Genomic DNA, 27989 nt, shown 5'->3' with positions numbered 1-27989 from the left:
AATGCTCCACGGACTTACCAAAGTCTCTCGCGCTTAGCATTATTTTGCAAGACTGCAACTTAATTGTGACTTACTTTCCACTTAGCCAGCAATAATGCAGTTTTATAGACGGATTATGGAAATGGCAACAAAATGGTGACGGCTAGTAAAAACGTAAAAAGCTCGGTCTTTACCGCAGAGGCTATGGAAGATTTGGTATTTCCTACAGCACGTGAAGGCAACGTTATTATTTTGCGTATGTGGTCTTGCTGAGCAAACGATGAAGAAAACATGGTGATGTTGTGAGTGTGGAGACGATGCTAACCTCTGCAGACAGTGCGGCTGGATAAACCCTGTCGTCACACTCGGTGTGCTGCATTTGAACGATGCACGCCGCTGTTTCTGGATCCGGCTGGTGCTTTATGATGAGAGAGGAGGTCCGGAGCCGAGACATCGAGAATAACGGAGCAACACAGCTGACAGGCGGGTCGACCAACACACGGTCGCATGTTGTGTGTCAGAGTCGAGTCTTGTGTGGTCGCAGAGCTAACGACAGGAGGCTGGGATAGACGGGGACACATCCGAGAGGAGGCAGGTGGGCCAGAGATGGGAAATGACACCGCACTGCTCCAAAATCCGCCCGAGCGAAGGAGGGTAGCCCCTCAGGCAAAATATCCCCGGAGAGAAAACAGTGTTTGGTAAACGCTGTTCTATCACACACTTTTTTACTACACTGACTCTCAGACAGTGCCGACGTTTGGTTTCGCTGTGTTATTTCTGTCCCATCACTTTGCAGACATGTCCTTCACAATGGAGGATAATTTGGAGTCGGGGTGGGTGGCCGTCCGCCCTAATGCGTTTGAGGAGAAGGAGAAGCATAAATTTGTGTTCATCGTCGCCTGGAATGAAGTGGAGGGTAAATTTGCCATTACGTGTCACAACAGGACGGTGCAGAGGAGAAGCTTTGGCAGGGACACACCGGCGGAGGCGACTGGTCAGGATGGGGACAAAACAAAATGGCTCGAAAGTCCCGTCAGGGATAAAGTATCCAAGAGCCCTAGCAAGGGAGCCAAGGAGGCTGTGGTGAAAGGCTACAGCCCTAAAACCAAGTCCACAACAAAACCAAGCCCTGTCAAAATCCAGACATCTGCAGCATCCCCTGATAGTCCTGATACTGAGGTGTTGAAAGCACTAAGAGAGGACCAGCTGTCCCCATCACTGGACAGCTTGGACCTGGAGGAGCTGGACGGTCTGGGCAGGGAGGACTGCAGCTGGGCCGGACTCTTCTCCTTCCAGGACCTCCGGTCCATCCACCAGCAGCTGTGCTCGGTGAACTCGGACCTGGAGCCGTGCCTCCCGGTGTTTCCGGAGGAGCCAGCCGGGATGTGGACGGTGCTGTTCGGCCCGGCGGAAGTGCCCGAGACCGAGATGGATGAGCTCTGCTACAGTTTACAGATGTACCTGGGCCACGCGCTCGATATATGTGGATGGAAGATCCTCTCGCAGGTGCTGTTCACGGAAAGTGACGACCCGGATGAGTACTACGAGAGCCTGAGCGAGCTGAGGCAGTCCGGGTATGAAGAGGCGCTGAACCGTGCATCAAAACATCTGCAAGAGGTGAGACTTCCGGTGATCCTCCAACAGGATCCCCATGACCTCATCATCTTGGTATTAACATTGTCACCGCATAGTAACCAATCTCACAGCTGCACATCTGGACAGGTGTCAGCTTTGTTGACCAGACCAGGTTGTGCCACTCAGATGGTAGAGAGGAAGTGTGATGCAGTGGTTATTAGTTTGAGGTAGACACACCTAATAGATTGCATCTAGTTGAGCAGCCTACAAACCACTGCATTATACAGGAAAGGTGTGAACTGTAGTACTGTGGTGATGATCTTCATAAGTCACACAACCACAAAAAGAAGTATATTTTGATGAGATGACTAATCTTAAACTAAAAGTGTTAAGTATTTTTGCTTCACACAAAAATCTCTGGCAAACTGAGTGTAGACGTGTGGACCATCCAGTAGATGCATCATCAATTAGGCCTATAAATGAGTGTGTGCTCAGTCAGGAAACTGCATAGAGGTTTCATCAGCCTTTGTGTAGCCTAGATTAACCTCTTTATATCAGTACATCAGCCATCTAAGATAGGATCAGCACATGGACTTTTATGAGATAAACCAAACAGTAAAATTTGGTATAATTATTCATGGTTCGTTCATCAAGTACCTAAAGCAGGAAGAGAATTAAGGTCTGTGATGAAAAGGGGTCACCAGAAGTCACAGTATGAAATAAGGCATGCCACAATCTAACCCCCATAAGCACAGACAAGACAAAAATACACAGACGTGTCCTTTAACAGTTGCACACTGATGAGACAGCTGACAGGGAAAGTGTTTCCTGTGTAAGAAGAATCTTGAGAAGACATCGAGAAGGAGAAAGGAAGAATTTGTCAAGTGCGCACACACATATACACACAGACACACTTCAAGCACTTCTTTCCTTTTAGAATTAACCTGTTGATGTAATGTGCAGAGTCATCTTCTCAGGTTGCTAACCCTGTCTCATCCACTGTGTGGGAGACGACCCAGGCTGATTCCATAGTAAAGCTGCGGGAAATGGCTGTGTGCTTCTATGTTTTTGACCCTGGACCCTATTTTCACATGTTTTTATGTCTAGCTGACTAATGGAGACAACAGTTTTTGAAACTGGTCCAGCGTTTAGCGAGACTGCTGCAGTTACAGCAGGGAAACAGGCAGCAGTGTAATCTCTACGGGCAGTTGTGCACCATCAATTTGCATCCATTACAAGTGTTTCTGCCACTCAGTGTCTGACAACATTGTAGAAAAGACCTGACAGAGAAATGAAATGTTTTTCCTTACCTTCCATTGTCTTGTCTCGCTCAAGAAGAAGTCTTGTTCTGAATTTTTACTGACTTTTCCACATCGCTGAAATCAGCTGTATATTTAGCTTTGAATATGTAGAAAAAAACCTTTTAGATTAGTGGTTGCCAATTGGTGGGCCAAGTGGCCCAAAAGTGGGTCGCTTGTCCATTCTGAATGGACTTTTTTTTAATTACAGTGATTTTTCCAGCACAAGCTTTTATTTTGAAGTGCTGTTTCCTGCTGTAGAGTGAGTGAATACCAGACAGCTACTTAACAGAGACAGCAAACTAGCTCAATGATATGGCCAAACGCTAGTATGACGCTGAATGGATAAAACTTTGTTGACCTTGAGCCAATGACTAAGGAGAAATCTGGACCCCATGGCAGGACCAGTAAGGAACACTAAGCTATGCTTTCTGTACGCCAACACATCAAATTATTTCCGAAACTTTTTTCTCTTTTGTTGTGAAATGTTTACAGTAATCTTCTGTTGATAAGGTTCCTGGTAATGTAACGCAACAGCAAATTTATTGTCTGAAGCTGATGACATAACGTAGCTCCAATATGTGTCCATGTGCTGACATCTGCCTACCATCATGTAGGCCTACGTCTCTTCGTGATTTTCTCAGCGTTTGGTCTCTCCTTCCGTGTATGCCAGCCAGCTGAAATTACAATTACAGGCAAGTAGGGCAAGAAAAAAATAGTATGGGTCCTTTAAAAGTCATGGAAAATTTTTGAAACTTTGTTCTTGAAATTATGTTGGAACCTTGAGAATTGTTTTTTTTTTTTTTCAGACATTCTTGAAGTCTTTTCTCTTGTAAAACCAAAAAACACTGTCTGAAAACACTTGATAAAGCATAGATCTCAGGAACCATCCTGAAGTTGTCTCCCACACAGTGGATGAGACAGTCTCAAACTGGGCGGGTTGCTACCAAGACTTTACCTACTGTCAACACTTAGCTGCAGTGTCCTTATTATTCATAGGATAGCCATTTTTAGTGAGCTTTTCTTGCTAGCTTATTCATATATAAAGATTTGAGTAACGCACTATATTTAAATGTTTAATGACATCGAGTCACTTACTGCAAGAAGATGTTATATATCAGATTTCTGTCTGTCTCATTTGTTATCATACTGTTGCTGTGAGAACATAGAACAGAAAATACAGAAACAGACAATATTTTTTTGACAAGTCAATGTATCCGGAAAGAATTGATTCAACAATAGTGATAGATTTGTTATTACTGTAATACTTTTCATTGAAAACATATTTATTCAACACATCAGTATTAAAAAATCAAGTATACACATCCTGTAGTTTATTTCGCACCAGAGAGGAGTAAAAAGTATTAGTCTTGGTAGCTAAACAAGAAATTTAAGAATGTAGAAACCTAAGAATTCAGAGTGTGCAGAGCATTCACGCATGGGTGACAGAAAGTTGATTTTTGACCATGTGTGGTAGTGAATATGAGTGCAAGCATTTTATATGGAGTTATAAACATGTCTTGAAGTCATAATATTAATAAGCATTTATGTGAAACACTTCTATATGTACAATATGATTAGACACAAGCACCAATATGTAAATGATCAACTGCTTTGTATCTGAGACCTGACACAGTGCAGGCATAATGCAGACACCATACACACTCCAGGCCTGCAGCTCCTCTTACACAGCAGCAGCAGCAGCAGCAGCAGCAGTAGTGAGTGATTGATTAGCTGCTCTTTATATAAACAGACATTATATTGATACTCAGCAGCTCTCACATTGTCCTACTAATCAATGGGGTTAGATTAATGCAGCCTTGACTTACGGAGCCAGAGAGGGCAAGAGGTCCACTGAGAGAGCAGGTGAGAAAGAGCATGAAGGGAAGAGTTTGCCATTATTAGCAGCGTAGCATTACTCCTGACTGGCATTATGGTGGATGATGCATTAACTCTGACTGTAATCTGTATTTATGGAATTATTATCATTCAAACACTTGCAGTATGGACCAAGATGATGCAGTTTTATACTGAACAAAAATTTATATGCAACACTTGCTCCCATTTACACAGGTTTAAGTTAAAGATCTAATCTAATACTTTTATTTTTTTCTCAAATTTTGGTCACAAATTTGTCAAAATCCATGTTAGTGAGCACTTCTCTTTTTCCAAGATAATCCATCCACCTGACAGATGTGGCATATCAAGATGCTGTTTTAACAGCATCACTACTACACAGGTGTTTCTTAGGATGGTCACAGTAAAAGGCCACCCTAAAATGGGCACTTTTATCACACAACACAATGCCACAGATGTCACAAGTTTTCAGGGAGCATGTCATTGGCATGCTGAATGTCCGCTGCAGCTGTTGCCTGTGCACTAGATTTTCATTGCACTACCACAAGACATCTAAAATGTTGTTTCTGTGATTTTGGCAGTACATCCGATGATAACAAACTGCTGTCGGGTCCAGACCTTGGTGAGGATGACGAGCATGCAGAAGAGCACGGTTTCTGAAGTTTTGGGCAGCAATTCTTCAGTTGTTGGGGTGGCTGGTCTCAAACACCTTGTAGGTGAAGGTGCTGGAGGTTGAGGTCCTGAGCCAGTGTGGTTAAACATGGTCTGTGGTTGTGAGGCTGGTTGGATGTACTGCCAAATTTACAGAAATTACACCAGAGAAATGGCAGTAAAACGAACATTCAGTTCACGGGCAGCAGCTCTGGTGGGCATTCCTGCAGTCAGCGTGGCAATGGCACGCTCCCTCAAAACTTGTGACATCTGTGTCATTGTGTTGTGTGATAAAACTGCACATTTTAGAGTGGCAAAAAAAGAAGTCTCAGATCTTTAACTTCAGCCTGTGAAAAATCTGAGCAAAAAAAGTGTTGCATTTAAATTATTGTTGTAGATTAATCAGTACCCTAATAGACTAATATTCATTACAAATGCTGCAAAACTATAAACTAAAATACATTTATCTTTAGTTATCACAGTTTTTTAATAAATTGAAGTAAAGTAAAAAGAATGACTTCATTTTAAGCTTACACTCTTGATGACTTCAGCAGTTTATCATGGTCACAGTACAATACATTTTCTATGTGCTTGTATGTTTACTGTCTTTGCAAAAGTAAGACAGAGTCAAGAGACTACTTCCATGTACACTGATGTGTTTGTATGACTTTTTGGCTGAGGCGTATCCTTTTTGCTCCACTTTTGGCAGGGAAATGAGGTTAAGAGTAGCACAGAGGAATCACCCACATGTCATTCCACCCAGCCGGTCCCACACCCACTCCCTCACAATTCATAAACATACACCCAAATAAAAAAAAAGACAGAAGAGCAGACACAGGAAGCTTTTCCCTCTGCCCTTCCTGAGCAAAAAAAAAACATTAAACAGTAGAGCCATCAGTTTCACAGATTGTGTGCCAGACAGCCCAAACATATTTGCTCCAGTTGTTTCAATAAGTGCGACTCTTAGTCTACTTGTGTTTTCTGTGTGCGAGTCCTTTTCCGCTTTTTGACTTTCATCTCTGACTACCGCACCAGAATTAAAAAGATTTTGGACTGATGTTAAGTGCGCAGCTCTTTTTTTTTTTTTTTTTTTTGCTCATTACTCAATAAGTGTCCCTCACTGTTTGAGATCTCCAGTCTGCTTGAAGGTGTATTCATCCTGAAGATGGAGGAGGAGTTACTGATCTTATTCAGCTCTTTATCACAGCAGATTCTCTGTACAGTCGTTCATTCAAACACAGTCTCTCTCTCTCTCTCTCACACACACACACACACGCTGGCCTATTGATCCTCCCACTCCATTTGAGGGCTGAGTTAATGGTTATTTCAGTGCTTGCTGGTAGCCTGCAGGATTGTTCAGTCTGGCAAAAATGTGTGTGTATTGATCTTATTCCCAGCAGCAGAGAGGACTCTGCTCACTCAGCCGCGGTCTGTGCATTGAGACTGCACTCTAATATATTCCTATTATTTACAGTTACACAAAGTATCCTCTTAGTCTCGCAGTGAGGTGCAAATTTCCGTTCACTGCTGAGTGACGCTGAACATTTAAGTATGTAATTCTGGCTATTGTATACTCCTGATGGGTTAACTGATTTTCTGGCACTGTTATCACACTGTTATACAAATAACAGACAACTTGAAACATCCATATTATAGCCATATTTCCAATCACAAGGGGGATTTGAGGGTCTGACCCCTAACAAGAGTTTGGGATGGGGCTGGGGGGGTGAAACTTTCATATGTAGCCTACTTCTTAACTGTAATTGTAAGTTTTACAATAATTTCCCATGTTCATGTCAAGAAGAATCTTTTAAAACAATTTCAGACATCCCTAAAGTGGACCATACGATTTCTTAACCTTGACATAAGTTGTCTCGTCTACTTGCCTCACCCCCATCATTCAAGTCTGTGCGCACGTGAGACGTGCAAACCATTAAAGACACTGTATGTGAATGTACAGTAGGTAGCTAATATCTAGCTAGTGTAATACACTGTACTTTCTTACCTTCAGAGTTTTGCTTTGAAGTTACTTTGAAGACTGAAACATTATAAGCTATGATTTAAAGGCGTAAACCATTCAAAAATCAAACTTTGTCAGTTGTTTTCTTACCTTCAAACCAGAAAAATAATACACTTTAATAGAAAAATTAAATCCATATTCTACCATATTTATTCGATAGGAGCCCTCTGTTTTTTACCTTTGAATGAATAGAAAAAATGAGTCACTCTAGATCAGTCCTGTGTTATCCATTCATTTTGGTATCGGGGCCAGTACATGATCTATAATGTGGAATGATGATTTATTTTATATGTTACTGTTGACTATTATTTAAAAGTAAAAAGTCAGTGGACAAATTTACATTATTGGTTTGTCTATGCCTGTGATGTTTGTCAGTCACAGCTCTAGATGCTGTATGGTAGTAACACCTGCCTACCTTTTTGGCATGTTGATAGTGTCTTTGGTTCGGGTACAGCATTGTGTTGGCCACTGTGTGATGAGAAATGATGGTCTGCCATTGTGTGCATGTATGTGGGCCTGCCTTGCTGGCAGTTTTGCTCTAGAATTCTTTCTTGTTATCGGTAAGCACCCCATAAACTGGTTATAGTGGGTTTCAGCATACCAAAGTTCCTAGGCCTGCGAGGTGTCTCGGTTTTAACTTGTGTTCCTGTTCCTTATGTGAAGTTCTACAGTACTTACACAAAGCAGGGGAAAAGTTGAACAAGGTTTTTTGAGAATACAAAAAAGAAACAAAAAGACAAGTCTTTCCAAAATCACATCTCGTACATTCGTCTATCAACTCGATGTCCTATTTCTATAAAGTCTAACCATATTACCTGATATTATACACTTCAACATGACCAGAAACATATAGTCCGAACCAACACAGACTTCATGTTGCCTCTTCACACGATGTTGTCAACAATCTCCTTTTGCCATGCGCACTACGGCACCATACCTGTCGTAACTAACTTGTGCCTGGATTCTAACACATAAATTAAGTACACATAAATATAACCTTAGCGTAGTCCAATTCTATATACTGTTCAAAATATTCAGAAACAGTAAGTGTAAACTTAAATAATAGTGGCTCTTACACTGGTGTAATGGATTTGATTTATCAACGTCTACAGACTACAGAGATTATACTTCACTGAAGCACATGCCTGTGCTGTACTGGTTTCCCTTTACACCCTGGAGAAAAAGTTGACCCCCTCGATTGTTGTTGTATAATTTGCGCTCTGATTACAGCCACCTATAGTACTATATCTTTCTGCCCAGTGTGTACTTTTTCTAATTTGTGCATAAAAGACACATGGATAAATATATAACATTTTTTAACCAAGGTCCTTTCAACTGTCTTAATGTGTTTTTGTTTGTTAGGATAACATTGGATCGCTCATTAACAAGGCCTTACAGAGATTTTAGAAGGGCTTCTAAATATTTATCGTTCTAAAATTCTGAAAAGTTGTTTGTATGTTGACAATAATTAAATAAACTTCCTGTGTGTGTGCATGTGATGCAGCTGCTGGATAAGCACAAGACCATGGACAGTATGGTGGAGCTGCTGGAGCTCTATGAGGAGGAAGATGACGTCTACGGAGGCCTTCTGGAAGCCTCCACACAGCTGTACCAGTACCTGCTGCAGCCCTTCAGAGACATGAGAGAACTGGCAATGCTACGCAGACAGCAGATCAAGGTAACAGTTTGCACCACAGCAGATCTTTAATAATTTGGGGGGGATTTGTGTCATAAAAACTAGGTTCTTACAGAGTTTGGGCCCAAATCCGTTGACCCAGTAGTTTGCCAAAACCTCTTTGGCATTCTACCAAGCCTCCTCAACTTTTTGAGTCACAGTTCTCCACTGACAAGTGCACAGTACACACACACACACACACACACACACACACACACACACACACACACACACAGATGGCCAGCTGACTTTAGTTGTGAAAAAACTGTGTATACTAATGGCATCAAACTGGGAGAAAATGATAAATATGACTAAAAAGTTGGTGTTTTGGTGTCGTTCATGGTAGTTTAACCCTATTATTTGGATGATTTTTATTAGTTATTCAGACGCTATGCTTAGCTAGTATATGTGGGAACCTGGCCATTATGCAAATGGGTCTAGATGTATTTCTATATTTCTCTACAGGCACTGACATGGCACGGAAATAAAACACAATAGTGCTCACAGGAAATTCTCATGTCTCTTAAAATAGAGTCTGCTTTGTGTGTGTATATCTGTGTGTGTATGTGTGTTTTACTGTGATGTATTATGCAAAATCCATTCTCTTGTGTGCTCTTAAAAGATGCCTTATGGTTGGTGGGTTAGTGGTGGTGAGATGTGTCTCGCTGCAAAGAGAAGATGAAGGCTAGTGAATGGATAAATGGTGGAAAGGTGGAAATAATTACTGCAGTGCTGATGGCACGTTTATATTTAGCACACTGACTCACATCAGAAATAAAAATATTTCAGTATCACATCGCCACATGTAACATCCATCAGAAAAGAAGCAAGCAGACACATAGACAAACACAGCTTTTCCCAGACTTGACTGGGAACGCCTTCCTGTCAGTTTTGTCCTTTTCCACAGGATAATCTGAAACACTTGGGATGCGGCAGCTGTGAGTTGAGTGACATACTGTGAGCTGGAATGGAGCCCCATGGATCTCCAATTTCCTGCAGTCTCACAGAGACATGAATAAGTCATGTCATGTGTGGTCCTATAGGTTTACTGCAGGCACAGGGTGATGCTGATAGGCTGGGATCAGCGGGCACGCTGCAGAAATGGCGAGATAGAGGACAAAGTTTCAGAACTTCACACCTTAGTCGTGGCTGAATAAATGTTCTCAATCCCAGTTCTGCTGCATGAGAGGAAATAACTCTCCATTTCAGGCATGGATGTCTAAAGAGATACAGCACTGAAGACAGGACCCTGTTTATTCTTGAAAATTGCTCAGTGGTGCATGACGCCAAAATCGTTCAAATGCTGCGTATAAAGTTAACCGAATGATTGCCGCTGCTTCTGCATCACTGGGCCCACAGAGCAAGTGCAGTACAGACTTCCGCTGGCTGAGCCAGCTACTTTCAGTTAAGTGTTAAGCGTTAACTTGAATTGAAATAAAATGATTTAATTTTGCGGCTATTCTAGACTTTACAAATGTTATCTAACTGAATGCATTAAAACAATGTGTCCGCTGATTTACGTACTTCACTGTCACAATGTAAGTTTATGGGAAAAAGTCTTTTTGAGCTCAGTATCATCATGACGGGCTCAGAAATTGTAATTCCACCCTTTTTGTCACTGCGAAAATTGGCTTCAGAGCCCGGGGCACTTCCTGGGGGCCTGATAGCAGCAGGTGGTGATAGTCTGTATTTGTCATTCAAAAACGGAAACCGAAAGACGATTCAAGATGCTAGTTAGCCCGTTAGCACATTTACAACACAACCTGATGTGGAAAGTGCAAATTATTTTTACCGTGAGCAAGTGAACAATATCACAAACAATTACGGACCATTTCTGCTAAAGAGCTCAATGGCAAAAAACATAATCTTACAGTCTTAACAAGTTTATTTAGGTCTCACCTCCTTTTGATTTTAGCCATTTGTTTGCTTTCATGCTTCTGTTACACTAATCTGAACCGCTAAGCAGGGGGATTTTATTCACCGACAAGCTCCGATGGGCTTTGTCGGCTCAGTCGATGATTTAACATGCTAAATTGGCCCTAAAAGAGCCATCAAGGGCCGACTAGTGCCATTGGTGCGGGATACACCGCAAAAAGTAGGGCGACACACGCTCAGAGACGGCCCAACACACACCAAGCCCAACCGTCGTCTTGGTGTGTGTCGGGACCTTGTTCAGAAGAGTATAATATAGAAATAATTTCATTTGTTTTCAGTGTAATTTTCCATTTGAAAGTATTTTGTAGGTATACGTATGAAGTATAATACTATAATACACCGGGCTCCCTCTCTCTCCCTCTCTCTCTCTCTCTCTCTCTCATCCTATTACTGCATCTTGCTAACTCGGCCATTCTGGATGTCACTAACTCGGCTTCTTCTCCGGAGCCTTTGTGCTCCACTGTCTCTCAGATTAACTCATATCGCAGCGGTGCCTGGACAGCATGACGTGTGTGGTTGTGCTGCTGCCGTGGTCCTGCCAGATGCCTCCTGCTGCTGCTGCTATCATTAGTCATTAGTCATACTTCTACTGTTATTATACACATATGACTATTGTCACACAAGTATACTGTCAGATATTAATACATACTTTCAACATATTGTACCACAGTAGCCAGAACTATAACTATAATATTATTACTTTCATTAATGTTGTTGTAAGCTACTGTCATTACCTGCATCTCTCTCTCTCTCTCTCTCTCTCTCTCTCTCTCTCTCTCTCTCTCTCTCTCTCTGTCTCATTGTGTCATATGGATTATTATTATGCTGATCTGTTCTGTACGACATCTATTGCACGTCTGTCCGTCCTGGAAGAGGGATCCCTCCTCAGTTGCTCTTCCTGAGGTTTCTACCGTTTTTTTTCCCCGTTAAAGGGGTTTTTTTTGGGGAGTTTTTCCTTATCCGCTGTGAGGGTCTTAAGGACAGAGGGATGTCGTATGCTGTAAAGCCCTGTGAGGCAAATTGTGATTTGTGATATTGGGCTTTATAAATAAAATTGAATTGAATTGAATTGAAAGTAATAAAATAAAGGACAATGAGGCAGATTGCCCCCGCCCCAAGAAGGTCAAATTTAGAATAAGAAGAGAGAAAACCTGCATACTGCCTGCGTAACTCACATTTCCCTTACAAACCAGGCAGCCATGACTAACTGTGACACACTACATAAGGATCAGGTCAAAGTTGAGAGTCAACTCAAATCACTTCCTTTGTGCACTGTTGTTTTTGTGAGAGCCAGCGTTCTTACATACTTACTCTTACTTTCTGTCTCTCTGCTGTTGCACCGTTTGGTTCTGAATGCAGTAAATCTGGTCGCTCACAAACATTAGTGAGAGATTTTGGAAGAGAGAACAAGGGAGCTGAAAAATCTTGCAGGTCCCACCGAGATTTGAACTCGGATCGCTGGATTCAGAGTCCAGAGTGCTAACCATTACACCATGGAACCTCCTATGAACATGGGCAGAGGGGAACGGCACTCAAACTCGTACTTCCGGGTCTATTTATAGCCTGGAGCGTCTGTCGCTCAGGCACAACATGGCTTTCTGTTACTCTGTAGCTCATCTGAATTTCCTTTGTTGTGGGGTTTAGAGTCTTTTTTTGTTCCTAGCTGGTCACTTTTTCAGGCTTCTTTCAAATTCTACATCATTTGTCATTGTTTATGTCTTGTATGTGTGTGTTTATGTTGTATACATAGTGGTATTTTTTCTCCCTGTAGAGAGGTTTGTTATATCATTAGGGCATTTTAAAGAAATCCACATATCTAATAGACAGTTTAAGTGAAGTCTGATGTGATACGATACAAGAGAGTAGACAATTCAAAAATAAGACTACTGTACTGTATGAGCTGGAAAACTGCTGGAAAAAAACATTTTTAATAGATAAATTAAGATGGTCATTAAACATGAAGAAAGAAGAAAGATGAGTCTGCTCTGTCAAACAATAAGATGAAATGGTGATAACAAACTATAGATCAGCAAAGAAAATATGACAAATATTGAACATTGGCAAATATCATGTTTCTACATGAGGTAGCATGTCAGTTTTTGAGTAGTACAAGTTTCACTGATCCTCTGATCTTGATGTTGCCTCTGCGCATTCACAAGGGCAAACAAGGCCATACACTGTACCAAAATACTTAATGTTCCGTAGAATACATTTTTAGATGGTATGTTAAATGTTGCTCACAAAAAATCCCAGGAAAACACATCATTGGATGTGAAGCCAACAGGTCTAAAATTACACTATGTATAGCAATGCAGAGAAAAAAAATGAAAAGAATGATCACTGGCACCTGGGCAGCAGGAAATTGCAGTGGTAAATGATACTGGTGCACTGCTGAGAAGTGCAGTGTGAGCTGAGGTGCTCACACGGGGTTGCATTTTTCTTCTTTATGTTGCATAGACACCATTTGTTTTCCTCCGTGACATCTGGTAGTTGATTTTTCAGATTTTTGCTGCGTGTTGATCTGATTTTTTCTGTGTTTGGTTAACAGAGACATAGTGATGTCCCATGATGGTCTTAAGCTTTCTCCAAAGGGTCATAAAATGCAAAGTAAAAAGTTGAGTGAATGTGTGATGCTGAAATATTACATGTTTTATTTGGTTGTTTAAGTGTTTCTAAATGGTGACATTATTACATCATTACGTCATTTTATCCTCAGGAATCCAAAATGTCAGAACAACCCCAAAATCAAAAATACATATTTTTCCTCTAACCTGTGGTGCCATATATTAGTCTAGATTGTTTAGGTGTGAGTTGTCGAGTGTTGGAGATATTGACCGTAGAGATGTCTTTCTTCTCTTGAATATAATGGAACTAGATGGCACTCAGCTTGTGGCGCTCAAAGTGCCAAAAAATACATTTGTAAAACTCAACAGCAATGTCTCTCACCAGAAATCATGACCTGGTTACTCAAGATAATCCACGGACCTTGTTGTGAGCAGTTTCATTTAGGACCTATTTTCTTTCAACCAAACTACACCCGGATACTATATCATTGTGCAGAGGGAAGCGTAGATGTACTCATGGACAAGAGGCTTGTGTCCTCCTCAGCTGAGCTGAAACATTAGCTAGCTCAGTGGTGCATGGTGAGCTAGCAGTAGATGCATTCTTCCTTTTGCGCAATGATACAGTTGCGGGGTGTATTTCAGTAGAAATATATGACACTGCTCACAACAAGGTCTGTAGATCATCAACAGACATCTTACCTTTCTACAACTAGCTCACTGTGTCACACTGAGCTAGCTAACATTACAGCTCAGCCGAAGAGGGTGCCATTATTGTTTATATCTCACACAGTCATAAGCAGGCACCTGTCGTCCATGAGTAGCTGCACGCTTCCTTTAAACGTCTTTAGGTTTGCAGGTGTAGTTCAGTAGAAAGAAAATAGTTCCTACATTAAACTGCTCACAATGAAGTCAGTGGATTATCTTGAGTAACTGGGTCATGGTTTCTGGAAAGAGAAATTGCTGATTTTTCAAATGTACTTTTTTGGTTCTTTGAGCACCACAAGATGAGTGCCATCTAGTTCCATTATATTCAAGAGAAGGCAGACATCTCTACAGCTGATATCTCAACACTCAGCAACTCACACCAAAACAATCTAGTTTGATAAATAGCACTACAGGTAAGAGTAAAAATATGTATTTTTGATTTTGGGGTGAACTGTCCCTTTAGTCCCCTTTTATTCTTGCCATTTTGTGGCAGTAGTGTGTAAGAGCTGGGGGTTCAACCACCTCTGAATCTCAAATGAAGCAGTGTATCTTCTGAGTATGGACTTTTATGAATGTGCCTCTAACTGCCTGGTAGTAGTGAAACTGTAGTGGCCGGCCATGCATTATATTTTTTATCCCCTCAGAGTTGTATGCCATACATACCATATTTATTTTGATATCTGTATAATATATACTTTATCACAGCATGTACATATTTTTACTTTGTATAATTTATATTTCTTTGGACAATATTTTTACAGGATAATTCTTTTTCATACTCCCTCACTGAGGCCCATCGTCGTTCTTAGCCTTGTTGACAAAATATGCTCATCCTCTCTGCACAGATTTCCATGGAGAATGACTACTTGGGTCCAAGGCGGATTGATGCTCTAAAAAAGGAGGACTCTGACTGGCAGAAGAAAGCTCAGGAGGCAGTCCTCAACATCCAGGAGTTTACTGTAAAATACTTTGAGATCACTGCCAGAGCCCAGAAAGGTGCAGTATGCCATCACTGTCACTGCCAATGTCAAGTCAATAAAGCAGCAGAGGGATGACTTTGAATCATCACACACAACAGCACACACATACAGACACACACACACACACACACACACACACACACACACACAGAGTGGTAGAACTGGTCTGCTATTGACCTGTGTGTGGTTTTTGAACACCAGGGCTAATGTGATTTGGTATTAATGAGGCAGTGCAGACAGCCCTGGTTTGACAGGGACAGGAAGAAACAAGGACAACCTATTGATCAAACAGCTCTGTCAGCAGATTGTCTCTGTGCAGGGCTGCCCCACATTGTGCCCCTGCTTATCTATGTTTTTTCTCCACCACTGATTGGTCCATTTATTATCTGACACTTATTAGATCAAAAATCAGATAAGTGAGTGGCTTCAAGTGCAAGATGGAGTGAAAGAAGTTGTAATGTCCGTATGTGGCCAATAGATGTCTCCCTCTACATTACTGTAATAAAGATTTAGTCCTGTGAGACTTTAGTCATCACATTAAAAGAAATGAAAGTGTGGGAGAAATGCCCACTCACATTATCAGAGGAGAAAGTTATTTGATCGTGCTGGTGACTCACTTTCACGTGAGAACACGTCACTTTTAACTGTGTGGAAATATCACTCAGCTTCCTGTGCATTGCCTTTTGTTCGTGTGTTTGTGTATTTGTGTAGGGGTGTATGAGCGTATGAAGGTGGACCAGCGCAAGTTTGGTAAATCTTCATGGACAGCTGCGGTGGAGCGCATGGAGAGACTCCGCTATTCTGTGGCCAAGGAAACTCTGCAGCTCCAGAGAGCCAGGGAGATCTGTCTGGAGCAGAGGAAACACACACTTCGAGATGAGGTGTGGTAGTGACATTCAACATCGTACAAAACACAGACAGAAACACACACATGCAGAAGTTTAATGTGAGCTTTTTGTCCCGTCCCCTCAGATGCAGAGTCTATGTAGCAGTGAAGATGCCATGGTTCTCTTAGACCAAATGGAGACACAGTACTATGAGCTCCAGCTTCAACTCTATGACATCCAGGCTGAGATACTACAGTGTGAAGAGCTGCTCCTCACCGCTCAACTAGACAGCGTTCACAGACAGATGTCAGGTATTTTGGCTGAATTTACTAGCTACTTACTGCTTACAGGATTAACCCCTTAAAAGGTAACTTCTTTATTTTTTAACTTGGACCCTACTCTCCTCTCCCATGTTTTTGTGACTAATGGGAGCAATAATTTTTTAAATTGGCTCAGTTAAGCGAAAGAGCTTCAGCCAGCAGCCCCAAAAAAGGCTGCAATCTAATCACTCTGGGCATGTTCGCAGTGTCAATTTACATCTACCAATAGTGCTTGTTTTTGCCACTGACAGGCTCAGATTGATGTTACTATTTGTGTCTGACAACATTACGGATCCCTACAGAGATAGACCTTATTGTTAAAGAGTAAGATCCTTTTTTGTTTAACCAGAAACAAAATTGCTATCGTCAAACCCACCAGACTTTATTTCAACAAACTGTAATTTTATTGTTGTAAAACTCATCATTAAAAAGTCAAGAAAAACACAAAATAAAACTTAAAAAAACTTGATAAACCTTTTGTTCACCAAGTTGGATGTTAAGTTTGTGCCCTCTCTTCCCTTACAAACGTTTCCTTGTTGCCAGATGTAACATTTTGATTGGTTAGCTGACATGACAAGATTACGTATGAGGACAAGACACTACAGTTTACAAACTATTCTGCACTGTTGCCTGTGCATAAACCTGCTGCAAGACAATCTGAATTAAAACTCCTGGTGTGTCCGTCACACATGAAACACCTGTACTTGTGTGTCCACATAAGTCCATATATTCATGTCCGTGTGTTTCCAGAGCGTCAGGATGAGGTTGTGTACTATGACACCTTTGAAAGTGCAGATGATATAAAAGAAGATGATACTGGCGAGAGGGAAGAGCTGAGCAGACTTCAGGTCAGCGCTCGACAGCTGGAGGCAAGAAGGGGCCGCATCACTGCCAAGCGCTCCTATCTGAGGAACAAAAGGGTGTGTACACCTCACTCACATTCACACTTAGTTTCATTGCGTTGTTGCGTATGTCTTGCGTTCTGCATGCTGTAGAATGGAGTGTGTGTTTTGTATTTTGTTTGATTGGGCTTCATTTTTGAGCAGAAGTGACCCTTGACCAGCTAAAAAATATGCATTGGAATTTCGCAGTATGCATGGTGCTGTGTGGATCAGTGTGTTGATGTTTGTTTTATTCTCCCAAACATCTGCAGGAGATCTGTGTATCCAACCACACTCAGAAACAGCAGAAACGTCAAACCATGTACAAGGACTCCATATCCCACCAGGTCTTACAGGTAGTTGTGTTTTTTTTAATAATAATGTGACTGTAAACCTGATGCTCTCTCCACCTCTAAACCTCAAAATTTTTCAGCTGAAAAATGACAATGAGGAAGATGAGGAGAGGAAGAACAGCAGAGTTAGTCAAGAGAGACAGAGAACTCTGGACAGACTACGCACTTTCAAGCAGGTATGTGCCCTCCCTGCTGTAAATGTTCGTCAGTATCTCAACATATGTGTTTATTTTCTTACTGATCGACTTCTGTCTCTCACTGTGCCCTTCTCTAGCGGTACCCAGGTCAAGTGATTCTGAAATCTACTCGTTTACGCGTGTCCCACACCAGAAGAAGAGAGCGCGGGAGGAGCATGGAAATGTATAGTGTGAGTGAGAGGGAGGAACGTGCAGACACAGTCCAGACGCAGGGCCAGCCGCTGTGTCTCAGCACTAGTGTGCAGACGGACCCCAGCTCCACGCTCACCACTCAGCCCGTCACAGTCCTCACCGCGTCCCTTCCTCCTCTGCCTGTGCCCAGTCCTGCAGACTCCTCCTGCTCTCCCTGCTCCCTGTCCTCACTGCTGGCATCCCCCATGTCCCCTCCTCCTCCACCTCCACCTCCACCTCCCCTTCCGACAAAGGAGGAGATGTCGCCCTCTGGGAGCCCGGGTCGGCACGGGCATAAAGTTGAGGGGAAGAGTGCAGGAGAAGAGCTCTCCCTGTCCCCACTCGGTCCATTTATCCCTCGCTTCTTTGACAGCAGTCAACTGTTGAGCGCCCGGAAAAAGCTGAAGAAGACTCCAGCGTTTGACTCCCACAGCAGGAGAGGTACTGGAACCATTTAGTGCAATAGCAGGCTCTATTATACCGCATTTTTACTGCATGGTACTGCATAGTTAAACTCTGCTCGACTCCCTCTCTTTGGTTTTCCATTACTAAAAGTGTGGATACTACCTGGTACTTTTTTCGTTACCACCTCAGTTGAGATTCCAGGTGAGTTGAGCCGATATTAGAGAGATGAGTTAAAACACAGATTGGTCAGAGAGAACGGTCACTACCATGACATGGGGAATCCTGCACAAACCTGCCATTTTTTAATAGCCAAGCTACCATCAATAGCAGCTGCAATTTTTTTATTCACTTGCCCCAAGATTTTTTAAAAACAGCAGCCCGCAAAGCTGTGCTGTACGATTGACAAAGTGAAGACATTCCTCTGTTTTGTTGCTGATGAAAGGATTCAGCAAGTGTGGCATTGAAGATAATGTCACAGCAGTATCACGCACATCACTATGGTGATCAGTTGAGAGTACCACCTACATTGAGGAGATATAATTTGCAGGAGGAAACTAAATAGAGAAAAGGACCTGGTACCAAAAGTGAGCAGAGTAGAGACAAAACCATGCAGTGAAGATGAGGCATAAGATTAGCAAGTTACAATAGCCAATCACAGTTTGTCTCCCTCTTCTCTTCCTGTACGCAGTGAGCTCGCCCATGGACGAGGTGCTAGCCTCCCTGAAGAGAGGCTGCTTCCACCTGAGAAAAGTTGACCAGCGGCCTCTGCCTCCTTCCACGGGCGACGATGACCCCAACAGCATCCTGGCTCAGATTCGTAAGGGGGTCAAACTGAGGCGCGTCCCCAGGAAAGAGAGAAAGGATCAGGGAGAGCTCCCGGCCTCCACCGACCCCTTGACCAGGAGCATCCACGAGGCGCTGCGCCGCATAAAGGAGGCCTCGCCGGAGTCTGACTCAGATGACGATGGGCTGGCTGGCCATGACTGGGAGAGCTAGGGCTTAAGGCTCAGACGCAACAAATAATACGCACACAGATGCCTGCAACCTCTGGCACTGCATGCACTGTACTGTACTGAAAAGTGCTGTGTTGTACTGTACTCTCACACGCACATACATGCAGTTACTCAATCACTCACACTTAAGCACACGCAGAGCAGTCACACATGTATCTAGTGACTATGCCAGGGCCTGAGTCATGCCGAATATCATCAACTTGCCGAGTACTCCAAAGGTCTAATGGTCAACCTGCTCGTTTGTTTTTCACACTCCATTCACCATCATGGAGGACGTCATTTGTGTTTTTATTTCTACTGTATGTTACTGTGGTTTTATTCCGGTTATCAGATTTTAATGTTATAAAGCTCTGCACTGGCCTCATGTGGCTACATTAACATTCAACAGCACACATTTTACACCAACACACTGCACTGACTGAAAACTCCAAACCTCATACAGAGAGCTGCAGAGCTGTGAGGTGTGTGACTTTTTTTTCCACTCGCCCCAAAGCATTAGCAAAGAGAAACTGTAACTAACACAAATATGTAATGGGTATCGAGAAGATCCCACTAAGATTTGAACTGGATTTACTGTCCAGACTGTAAACCATTACACCATCACCTCTGCTGACGCTCTCTTCTGTTTTTACCATGACTGAGCCACGCTATGCTGCACAGCTGGTTTTGTCCCGTCACATGTGGATGTTTCAGTGTCAGACAGTACGAGGACCACTGCTCGTCTAATCTGACACTGCACAAAGACTGTAAATCCTTTAGTCTGTTGCACCAGACTCATACCCCTCCCCCGCTCTTGTCCTCCTCCGACCTTCACCACCCCCAACTCTCGCCCCCTCTCTTGGTGCGGGAATATGTATCGACCCATCTGTTCGACCGCAGCATATGGCCAGGCCGGTGGGAGATACGGAGAGTCACAGTAGGTTTATCATTTGATGCCACATCTAACAACATCTCTGAGCAGAAGCTGGTCACCCCAAGTGGGAGAGGATTAGATGAAGGGTCACCTGCAGAGCTGCAGAGTTTCTTTAGCAGGCTGGAGGTCACGGTTAGTGTCGGTAATCTTTGTAAAGTGTGGGCACACTTGGTCGGGGATTCCTGAACTTCTTATGTGGGGTAGACACGGCAGAGCTGTGAAGCCGGTCGCGCTCGTTTGAATGATGGATGGTCTGTGGGAGGCTATATTCTCTCAGCGCCGTAGGGAGTCACTGTGGGCTGTGGAGCAGGCGGTCGTGATGGATGTGGTTTCTGCTGCCGTCTTATTCACTTTCTCTCCTCTCCTCTATTGCATCTTTCCTAATGTCTTTCTCTGCGCTCAGTGGGCAGAAGCACACAGTAGGAGGCCTGTTACTCACAGTGCTGGGAGTGAAAACATGCCCGTGCACACATGGACTCACGCACTGAGCTCACAGCCGACGTGCGGAAACATTTTAGTGGCAAAGTGAGTCCACAGCCTCTTTTCAGAAATGGTTTCAGCACTTTCATGATACATAGTACTTATTCTGAATCACTTTATCTTTACAGTTACAAACTTTTTTTTTTATCACTGGCGAAACATTATATCTAGAAGTTGAGTAAGTCTAAAAGCACTGAACAACACGTGGAACTGGACCTATGAAAGTGTGATGGAGAGAGCAGGGGGTGCTTAGCAGCAGAGGAACTCATGCACATGTTAACATGAAGCAAAAAGATTTGACTTCACGAAGCTCTGAGTCTAACACAGCCTCAGCATGCACTGTCTTAAACAGCTTTGATTCAAAGATTTGTGCTTTTTCCTCCTGTGTTGAGAGCCATCTGATTAATAAATCATGAAGCAGGAACTGATGTAGAAAGACCAGGCATGAAGGTATATGTCACATTATACAGCTTGAAAATAGCTCAGTGCTAAAGAGAGTTTATTATTTTCCTGGCAGAGCAAACCTGAGGCACTTTTACACATCATCTGTCACTGTCAGCACATTGTTTGTCCACGGTACCCTCATCATGTAGCATGAGACAGAGATCTAACCCTGACTGACTCTGAACGTAAAGAAATATTTCACCCACAAAATGATCAGTTGTATATCAATTACTCACCCTGTGTTACATTGAATTCTTGAAGAAAGCTTATTTTTTCTCACATGCCTCCACGGTGAACGAAGAATCCAAAAACTGAGAGCATTCTTGTTGAACTGCATTAAAAACAGCAAAACTATAACAAAACGTCTGTTGACAAACTCTCACACAGCTTATGTAGTATAATCCAAGTCATATTCTCCGGTTGTATGCTCAGTACTCACCAGTCAGACAGCCCTTTCAGACAGGGAACTGAACTGACAGTGAAACTCATCTGTGCTCTCCTCAAGGCCAGACTCCATTGACAAAAACAGTAATTTTAACTGGTAAAGCATGGAAGCTGCTGGTCTACCGCTGCCTCGATGAGTTAGTTTGTGTTCATTTTGTGACTTTGGTGTTTCAAAGGGTTAGATTGGATTCAGCAAAGTCACACAATAACACAAAGAAACTGCAGATGGAGGTGGTAGTAGAGCAAGGTTCAGCAAGGTAAAATTACTGTTTTTTTCAATGGAGTCTGGCCTTGAAGTGAGCATGGATAAGTTTCACTTCGTTTTAGCTCCTCATTGAAAAGGGCTGTCTGTTTGGGGAGTACTGACTGCATAAATGAGACTTGCACAAGATGTGTGAGAGTTTTTAAATGAATGTTTTAGTATAGTTTTGCTGTTTTAAAACATGGCTTCCTTTTTTCATCAAGAATTTTCTCCGTTTTTGGATTCTACATTCACTGTGGTGGCAAATTGAACATAACACGGGGCGAGTAACTGATAAACAAATTCTCATTTAATGGGTGAAGTATCCCTTTAAACCTAACCCAGACTTTACTAGACCTGATGTCACTATAACTGACCAAAAGATAGTTAGCGCTAAGGTTTACGTCACCCCACTTAACAAATGTGCTCAAAACTTTCAGGAAACTGGGCTCAGAATGTGACACCTTTGCCATGAATCAACCATCTATCTGCTGACTGACCTTAGAGACACACTGTCACATGTTTTACACTGATCTTTATCTTATAACCTTAACACTGCTCGTTTGTCAGCTAACTGTAACTTTACATTGCATTTCATTGTTTGTATTCCGTTTTTGTTTCTTTCCAAAGCATTTCCAGCCAAATCATTTTGTGATGTGTTTGCTTCTCAACATTTTCATATGTAGACCTGTTTATCCACACAGGCTGACAACATGACCCGCTGTCTGAATAAGCCAGGCAGACACTCAAGAAGTGCAATATCAATATATAGATATACAAAAAAAAGGGATGAAACAAGTTAACGGGTGATAATGAGTTCAGATTGATTGCCTAATACAATGGACTTATTAAACTTTGCAGTTGTTTTTACACAATAGTGTATGAACACACTGTTCCAAGAATACCTTTCTGCCTTTAGTCCTACCATTTTCATTTATTCAAACCTTTTCTTTTTTTTATTTACAACCTTGCCCCCGCATTTGAATAAAACCTTGTGAAGCAAATTCTGAGATTGTCTGTTGTCACTGTTGGAAAAAAATGTTGTTAATCATGTAGAACAAAAGTGATTTGCACACACTGAATTCTGCTGTCACTGTATTTGAATATAAAACATAGCATTTCTCAGTTCACAGAGGTGTGTTCTCAGCCGGGTGGGGCTGAAGGATTTAGTTTGGCTGAAGCACCAACAGGTGTTGGTAAATCCTTCCACCTGCAAACGCACAAGTCTCACCAATCTACGAACATCATTAGCCTGAGGTACCTCTTTAATATCATGAGTTCAAAATTACTTTAAATAGTCAAAAATATTGCCAGTCTTCTCATACCTCTAAATACAATAATAATAATAATACCTACATTTAAATACCATAAGTTACAAAACAGGAGAATGAAAAGCTTCTTATCCACTACTGTACAAAGGCATTCATTAACAATAGCATTATAATATCAAGGTTTTCCATTTCTGTCATTCGACTGTCAGAGTTAAACCAGAAAAAAAAAAGAATTGGGTAACTTCCTTTACATGGGTCTTATTCCAGTGTATTAACCTGTGTTACTAACTACAATATCTTAAGTACAGAATTACGCTGTGCTAGTTTTGAATGCAAATCTCTTGATATATAATGTAGTTACAACGGTGTAATAACACAGTGCAAACAGGGTGCTCAATTAAAAAGTAATATAAGCAGCATTTCATGTGAGGATATAGCTTTTTTAGAAATTTAGTGAGTTTAAAAAAAGATTTTAAGATGCATTTTTGGGTTTTATCAGTACAGGAGCTGCTTCGGAAGTGTATGTTTTGGTACAGGACGTTCAACACAATGTGTTCACATTGTGTTTTTACGTATTTTAAATATATATTGAAGAGGTTGTCATTGTTTACCTACAGACTAGATACTCTATAATAACTAAGCAATACTTTTTTCCTGTGGGTTAATACACAACAATAAGCCACTGCAGGGCGTTACTGCATTTGAGTTATCCATCCATTCATTTACAACGTCATGAGTAGAAAGTTGTCTTATACAGTTCTATAATTATATCATCAGTGTTATATCCTGTGTAAAAAAAAGAATACAAACTGAGTACAGTTCTGTGTTCACCCGTGAGGAGTGAAAATCTGTGGCCAGTTTCACTGAGGGTGGAGATTTACGAACACGTAGATGACGCTCTATAAGCCCTTCGCTATGCACTACTTCGACCAGACAGGGCTGCCACACAGGTTTCACGGTCAACAGTAGTTCACTTTCTTTCAAACTGAGGAGAGGGGAGGGATCAGCTGAGTTGCATTTGACCTATCTGCATGAGTCCACTGAGTAGAGTACCTGATAGAGTTAGATAGAGGTGTCGTATAGAGCCTGTCTGGTATTGCTCAGTGTGTGTATGTGTGTGTGTGTGGGCCTTGATGTCCAAAAACAGGGGCTTTCTCTCACAGCACAAATCACACACACATACATGTTATGTACAAACGTATCCACGGCGCATATGTGCTTTGAAGGCACACGTTAATGTCGAAGGTCAGGCCTCATTTTGGGGAACACACACCACACTGAGTTTGGCAGGAAGACAGGTCAGGTGTCTGTGATGGTGGAAGCAGTCTGGATACGGGGATTCTCATGTCGAAATCTAATTCATGTGTGGCATGAACCAATGCCTCTGGAAGATTCGTCTATCATGTGGGATTTTAAATGGGTTTTGGATCTATAGCAGTCATTCTGGATAAGTAAACCAAACTTCATTTCCCAGCAGCCCTGTGCGTCCTGGCCAATAGGTAAGACTGACTGGTTTGTTGAAAGCCGTCCTTTAATTCTCTGTTTCCAGTGACACGCTTTGCTGGCAGCCCGAGCTCAAACATGGAACTCTGTTTCTTTGTTCAGCACTTCTCTGTACAGTAAGTCACTTTGGATCAAAGCATCTGCTAGTTAGAGGACAATATTTTGGGGGGATTTGGCAGCTTTGGCGCAGTTCTCTGAGTCTTAACAGCAATTATTTCCACATGACTTTCAACATTCCCCTTGGGGGGGCAGTTTAGAGAGGAAGAAAAGGGGTTTGTGTGTGTGTGTGTGTGTGTGTGTGTGTGTGTGTGTGTGTGTGTGTGTGATGTTGTGATGCTGCAAGCTGTGGTGCAGCTCTCCCAGTCAAACAGCAGATGGCACTGAGGCACAGTTCTCAAGTTAACTCTTTGAGTGTGTGTGGGTGGGTTGGGGGGGGCAGTTGCAGTGTGCCACGACATAGAGATCAATTCAACCGAGGTTACGCCTACACCAGCCAATCAGAAGGCAAGATGAGGTAGTCCCTGCGTTGTCTCGAACTACAGGAGTGCCTGCGGTGCGTTGGAGCCTGATGCCTGCAAGGTAAAATTGGGGAGTTAGCTGCCCTTTTTTGAGCAAAATCAGAATTGGGGCAGTGTAGTGTCTTGGTTTTAATGTGTGTGTGTGTGGGTGGTGTGTGGGAGGAAGGTGGGTAGAATGGGTGTGGGTGAGCTGGGGGTGTAAATTATCATATGGCTCTGTCTGTGAAGATTAGGCAGCTCCGTCTCTAGCTGGCCTCCTCTATGAGCCGAGCCAAGGTGTCTCTGAGCTCCGTCAGCTCAAAGATCTTGCCATCCAGCAGCTCCAGCAGCGTCCGCAGGCTCTTTCTGAAATTCTCCTGCTCCTCCTGGTTCTCCTCCAGCCGCTGCTCGGCCCCCGCTAGCTGCTCCTCCAGCACCCGACTGCGCAGCTCCGTCTCCTGCAGGACGACAGACAGTAATATTGGCAGGTTTGTGTCATTAGGAGGCAAATAATGACAGAGGACGTGCTGACGTGCCTTTTGTAACACTCACCTCAAGTTTCTGGGTAAGAGTGTCTTTCTGCTCCATCAGGTCATTCATGTTTTCCAATTCCTCTTTCAACTTCTCCATTTCCTGGAGGACATAAAAACACATTGAAATGCCGTGCCTTACAAATGCCAGGTGGGCTTCCCCCTATCATACACACATGCACACACACCTCTTCTTTATCCCTTAGCGTGTTCTCCAGTTCCTCTATGGTTTGGTTTAGTTCGGTCTTCTGGGATTTGATCACTGGGGTCTGGTTGCTCTGGCACTCGAGCTCCGTCACCTAAAAGGACAACATGGAGATCAACAGACAGAGATGGGCACAACAGAATCATGATCTTTCATGTCCAGCCTACCTCTTCTTTACTCTCCCTCATGCCAGCAATCATCTCTCCTCTGCTCTGTCTCCCATCCTCTCATCCTGACTTCACACCATCCCCTCCGAATGATCCCCCACTATTTGATTTACATTAATTAATCACACATGAAAACGAGCAAGCATTCCTGTGCCCCATGCCTCACCCGTTTGTGTAGTCTCTCGGCCTCCTCCTGGTAGGCAGCCAGTTGTTGTTTCCACTGTTTGACGTTGGCTGTGGACTCCAGCAGAGCTGCCGTTAGCTTGGCATTGTTCCCCTTTAGCGCTTCCAGCTCAGCCTCCCAGTGTTTTGTCATGGCGGGGCTGCAGAACACAGGGACGTTCATACCGTCAGTTTACCACAGCAGCAACATAAGTCTATAGGTGCTCATGTTAGCATGCTATAGATGTAAGAGTGTGACGTGTAGATCAGAAAACTGCAAAACCAATTGGTGAATCTGACGGTTTAGTTTTTTCACCACATATCAGAACCATCCATCCATCCATCCATCCATGGAGTATGAGACAACAGACTTTGTACACAGATATGTCAAACGACCCCCTCACCCCTCCTTCATAGGATCGAGACACTCCATCTAAAAAAGTCTCTTTCTAGTTGTTTTGCGTCTCTTTGTTGTCGCTTCAAGACATTTCACAGTTGCTTTGAGACTCTTGGTCATCATTTTGAGTCTTTGTGGTCATTTTACATCTCTTTGTCGTAACTTTGAGGCTCACCGTGGTTGTTTTGATTCTCTGTGGTCGTTTTGCGTCTCTTTGTTATTATTTCAAGGCTCTCCACAATCGTCTTTAGTCACTTTATGGTCTTTTTGAGTCTCTTTGTAGTTAATTTGCATCTCTTAGTCATCATTTTGAATCTATTTGTCATCATTTTAAGTCTTTGTGGTCATTTTACATCTCTTTGATGTAATTTTGAGGCTCAGAGTGGTCATTTTTAGTCTCTGTGTTATTGCTTTAAGTCTATTTGATGTTGTTTTGAGTCAGTTTGTGGTCATTTTGAGTCTCGTAATCATTTTGTGTCTCCTCATTGTTGTTTAAAAGTTCTCTGTGGTTGTTTTGAGCCTCTTTGTCACTGTTTTGAATCTCTTAATGATTGCTTTGAGTCGCTGTGGTCGTTTTAAGTCTTTTGTGGTAACTTTGCATCTCTTTGCTGTTGTTTAAAGGCTCTACCCAGGCATTTTGAATCTCTTTTTTATTGTCTTGAGTCTTTTTGTTGTCGTTTTTGTATCTTAAGTCTCTTTGTCATTGTTTTAAGTGTCTTCGTAGTCGTTTTGAGTCTTTTAGTTGTCCTTTGAGTTTCATATGGTCATTTTGCATCTCTTTGTCACCATTTTGCATCTATTTGTCATTTTGAATTTTAGCTTTGTGTTGCTTTGTGGTTATTTTGAGTCTCTTTCCTGGATGTTTTCAGTGTCTTTGTGGTCATTTTGCATGTTTATTTGTCATTTTGAGTCCCTTAATGTGTCTCTTGTCTCTTGTGGCCGATTTGCTTCTTTTATGTGTCTTTTCAATTGATATTTTGCAGGTGATGTCAAGGCCCCCACAACCTCTTGGGCCCCTGTGACCCATTCAAAAACCCACACTTGCATCCCTCCATCCATCTTTGTGCATGCACTGAAAACTGACAAAGGCTGCAGCGGGCACTCAGTTTAGAGGTCTGCTCTTCCCGGCCTGTAGCTGTGAAAGCAGCTGTCTGCCACATGAGTTGTAATCTGAGATTATATCCTCAGACTGGCTGGAGCCTAATCTGGTCCAGCTACTCACAGAAGAGAAGATGAGATGAGAGATCAGGAAGAAGCAAACTGAATGTGACTGAACTGCGTGATGGAGAGGCTGGTGTGGGAGAAAAAGGCAGGTAGAAATAAAATACC

The 27989-nt window shown here is 42.5% G+C and overlaps 2 protein-coding genes and 1 non-coding gene across 4 annotated transcripts in view; 1 reads left to right on the top strand and 2 right to left on the bottom strand.

Annotated features, from left to right (window-relative positions):
* The first annotated feature begins 644 nt into the window (after window positions 1-644).
* LOC117253182 (junction-mediating and -regulatory protein-like) lies at window positions 645-22932 on the top strand. Its single transcript, XM_033620561.2, has 10 exons — window positions 645-1596; window positions 8885-9058; window positions 15105-15255; window positions 15951-16120; window positions 16212-16377; window positions 17137-17306; window positions 17540-17623; window positions 17701-17796; window positions 17895-18429; window positions 19082-22932. Exons 1-10 carry the CDS (start codon window positions 778-780, stop codon window positions 19387-19389), a joined length of 2673 nt encoding a protein of 890 aa, XP_033476452.1. The 5' UTR covers window positions 645-777; the 3' UTR covers window positions 19390-22932.
* On the bottom strand, window positions 12420-12491 carry trnaq-cug (transfer RNA glutamine (anticodon CUG)). Its single transcript has one exon. It is a non-coding gene; the product is annotated as a tRNA-Gln (tRNA).
* A 247-nt stretch (window positions 22933-23179) lies between the features above and the next one.
* Window positions 23180-27989, bottom strand: part of homer1b (homer scaffold protein 1b) — a 29680-nt gene continuing 24870 nt past the window's right edge. For both annotated transcript variants that reach the window (XM_033619683.2, XM_033619682.2), the window contains 4 exons: window positions 26268-26424; window positions 25918-26028; window positions 25752-25832; window positions 23180-25657 (listed from right to left, as the gene is read on the bottom strand). In XM_033619683.2, coding sequence (XP_033475574.1) covers window positions 25466-25657; window positions 25752-25832; window positions 25918-26028; window positions 26268-26424 — 541 coding nt within the window. In that variant the 3' untranslated portion in view covers window positions 23180-25465. The remainder of the gene's footprint in view (window positions 25658-25751; window positions 25833-25917; window positions 26029-26267; window positions 26425-27989) is intronic.

Source organism: Epinephelus lanceolatus, chromosome 9 (genome assembly GCF_041903045.1).
Source record: "Epinephelus lanceolatus isolate andai-2023 chromosome 9, ASM4190304v1, whole genome shotgun sequence".
Classification (NCBI taxonomy): domain Eukaryota; kingdom Metazoa; phylum Chordata; class Actinopteri; order Perciformes; family Serranidae; genus Epinephelus; species Epinephelus lanceolatus.
This window is presented reverse-complemented; position numbering and strand designations above follow the sequence as displayed.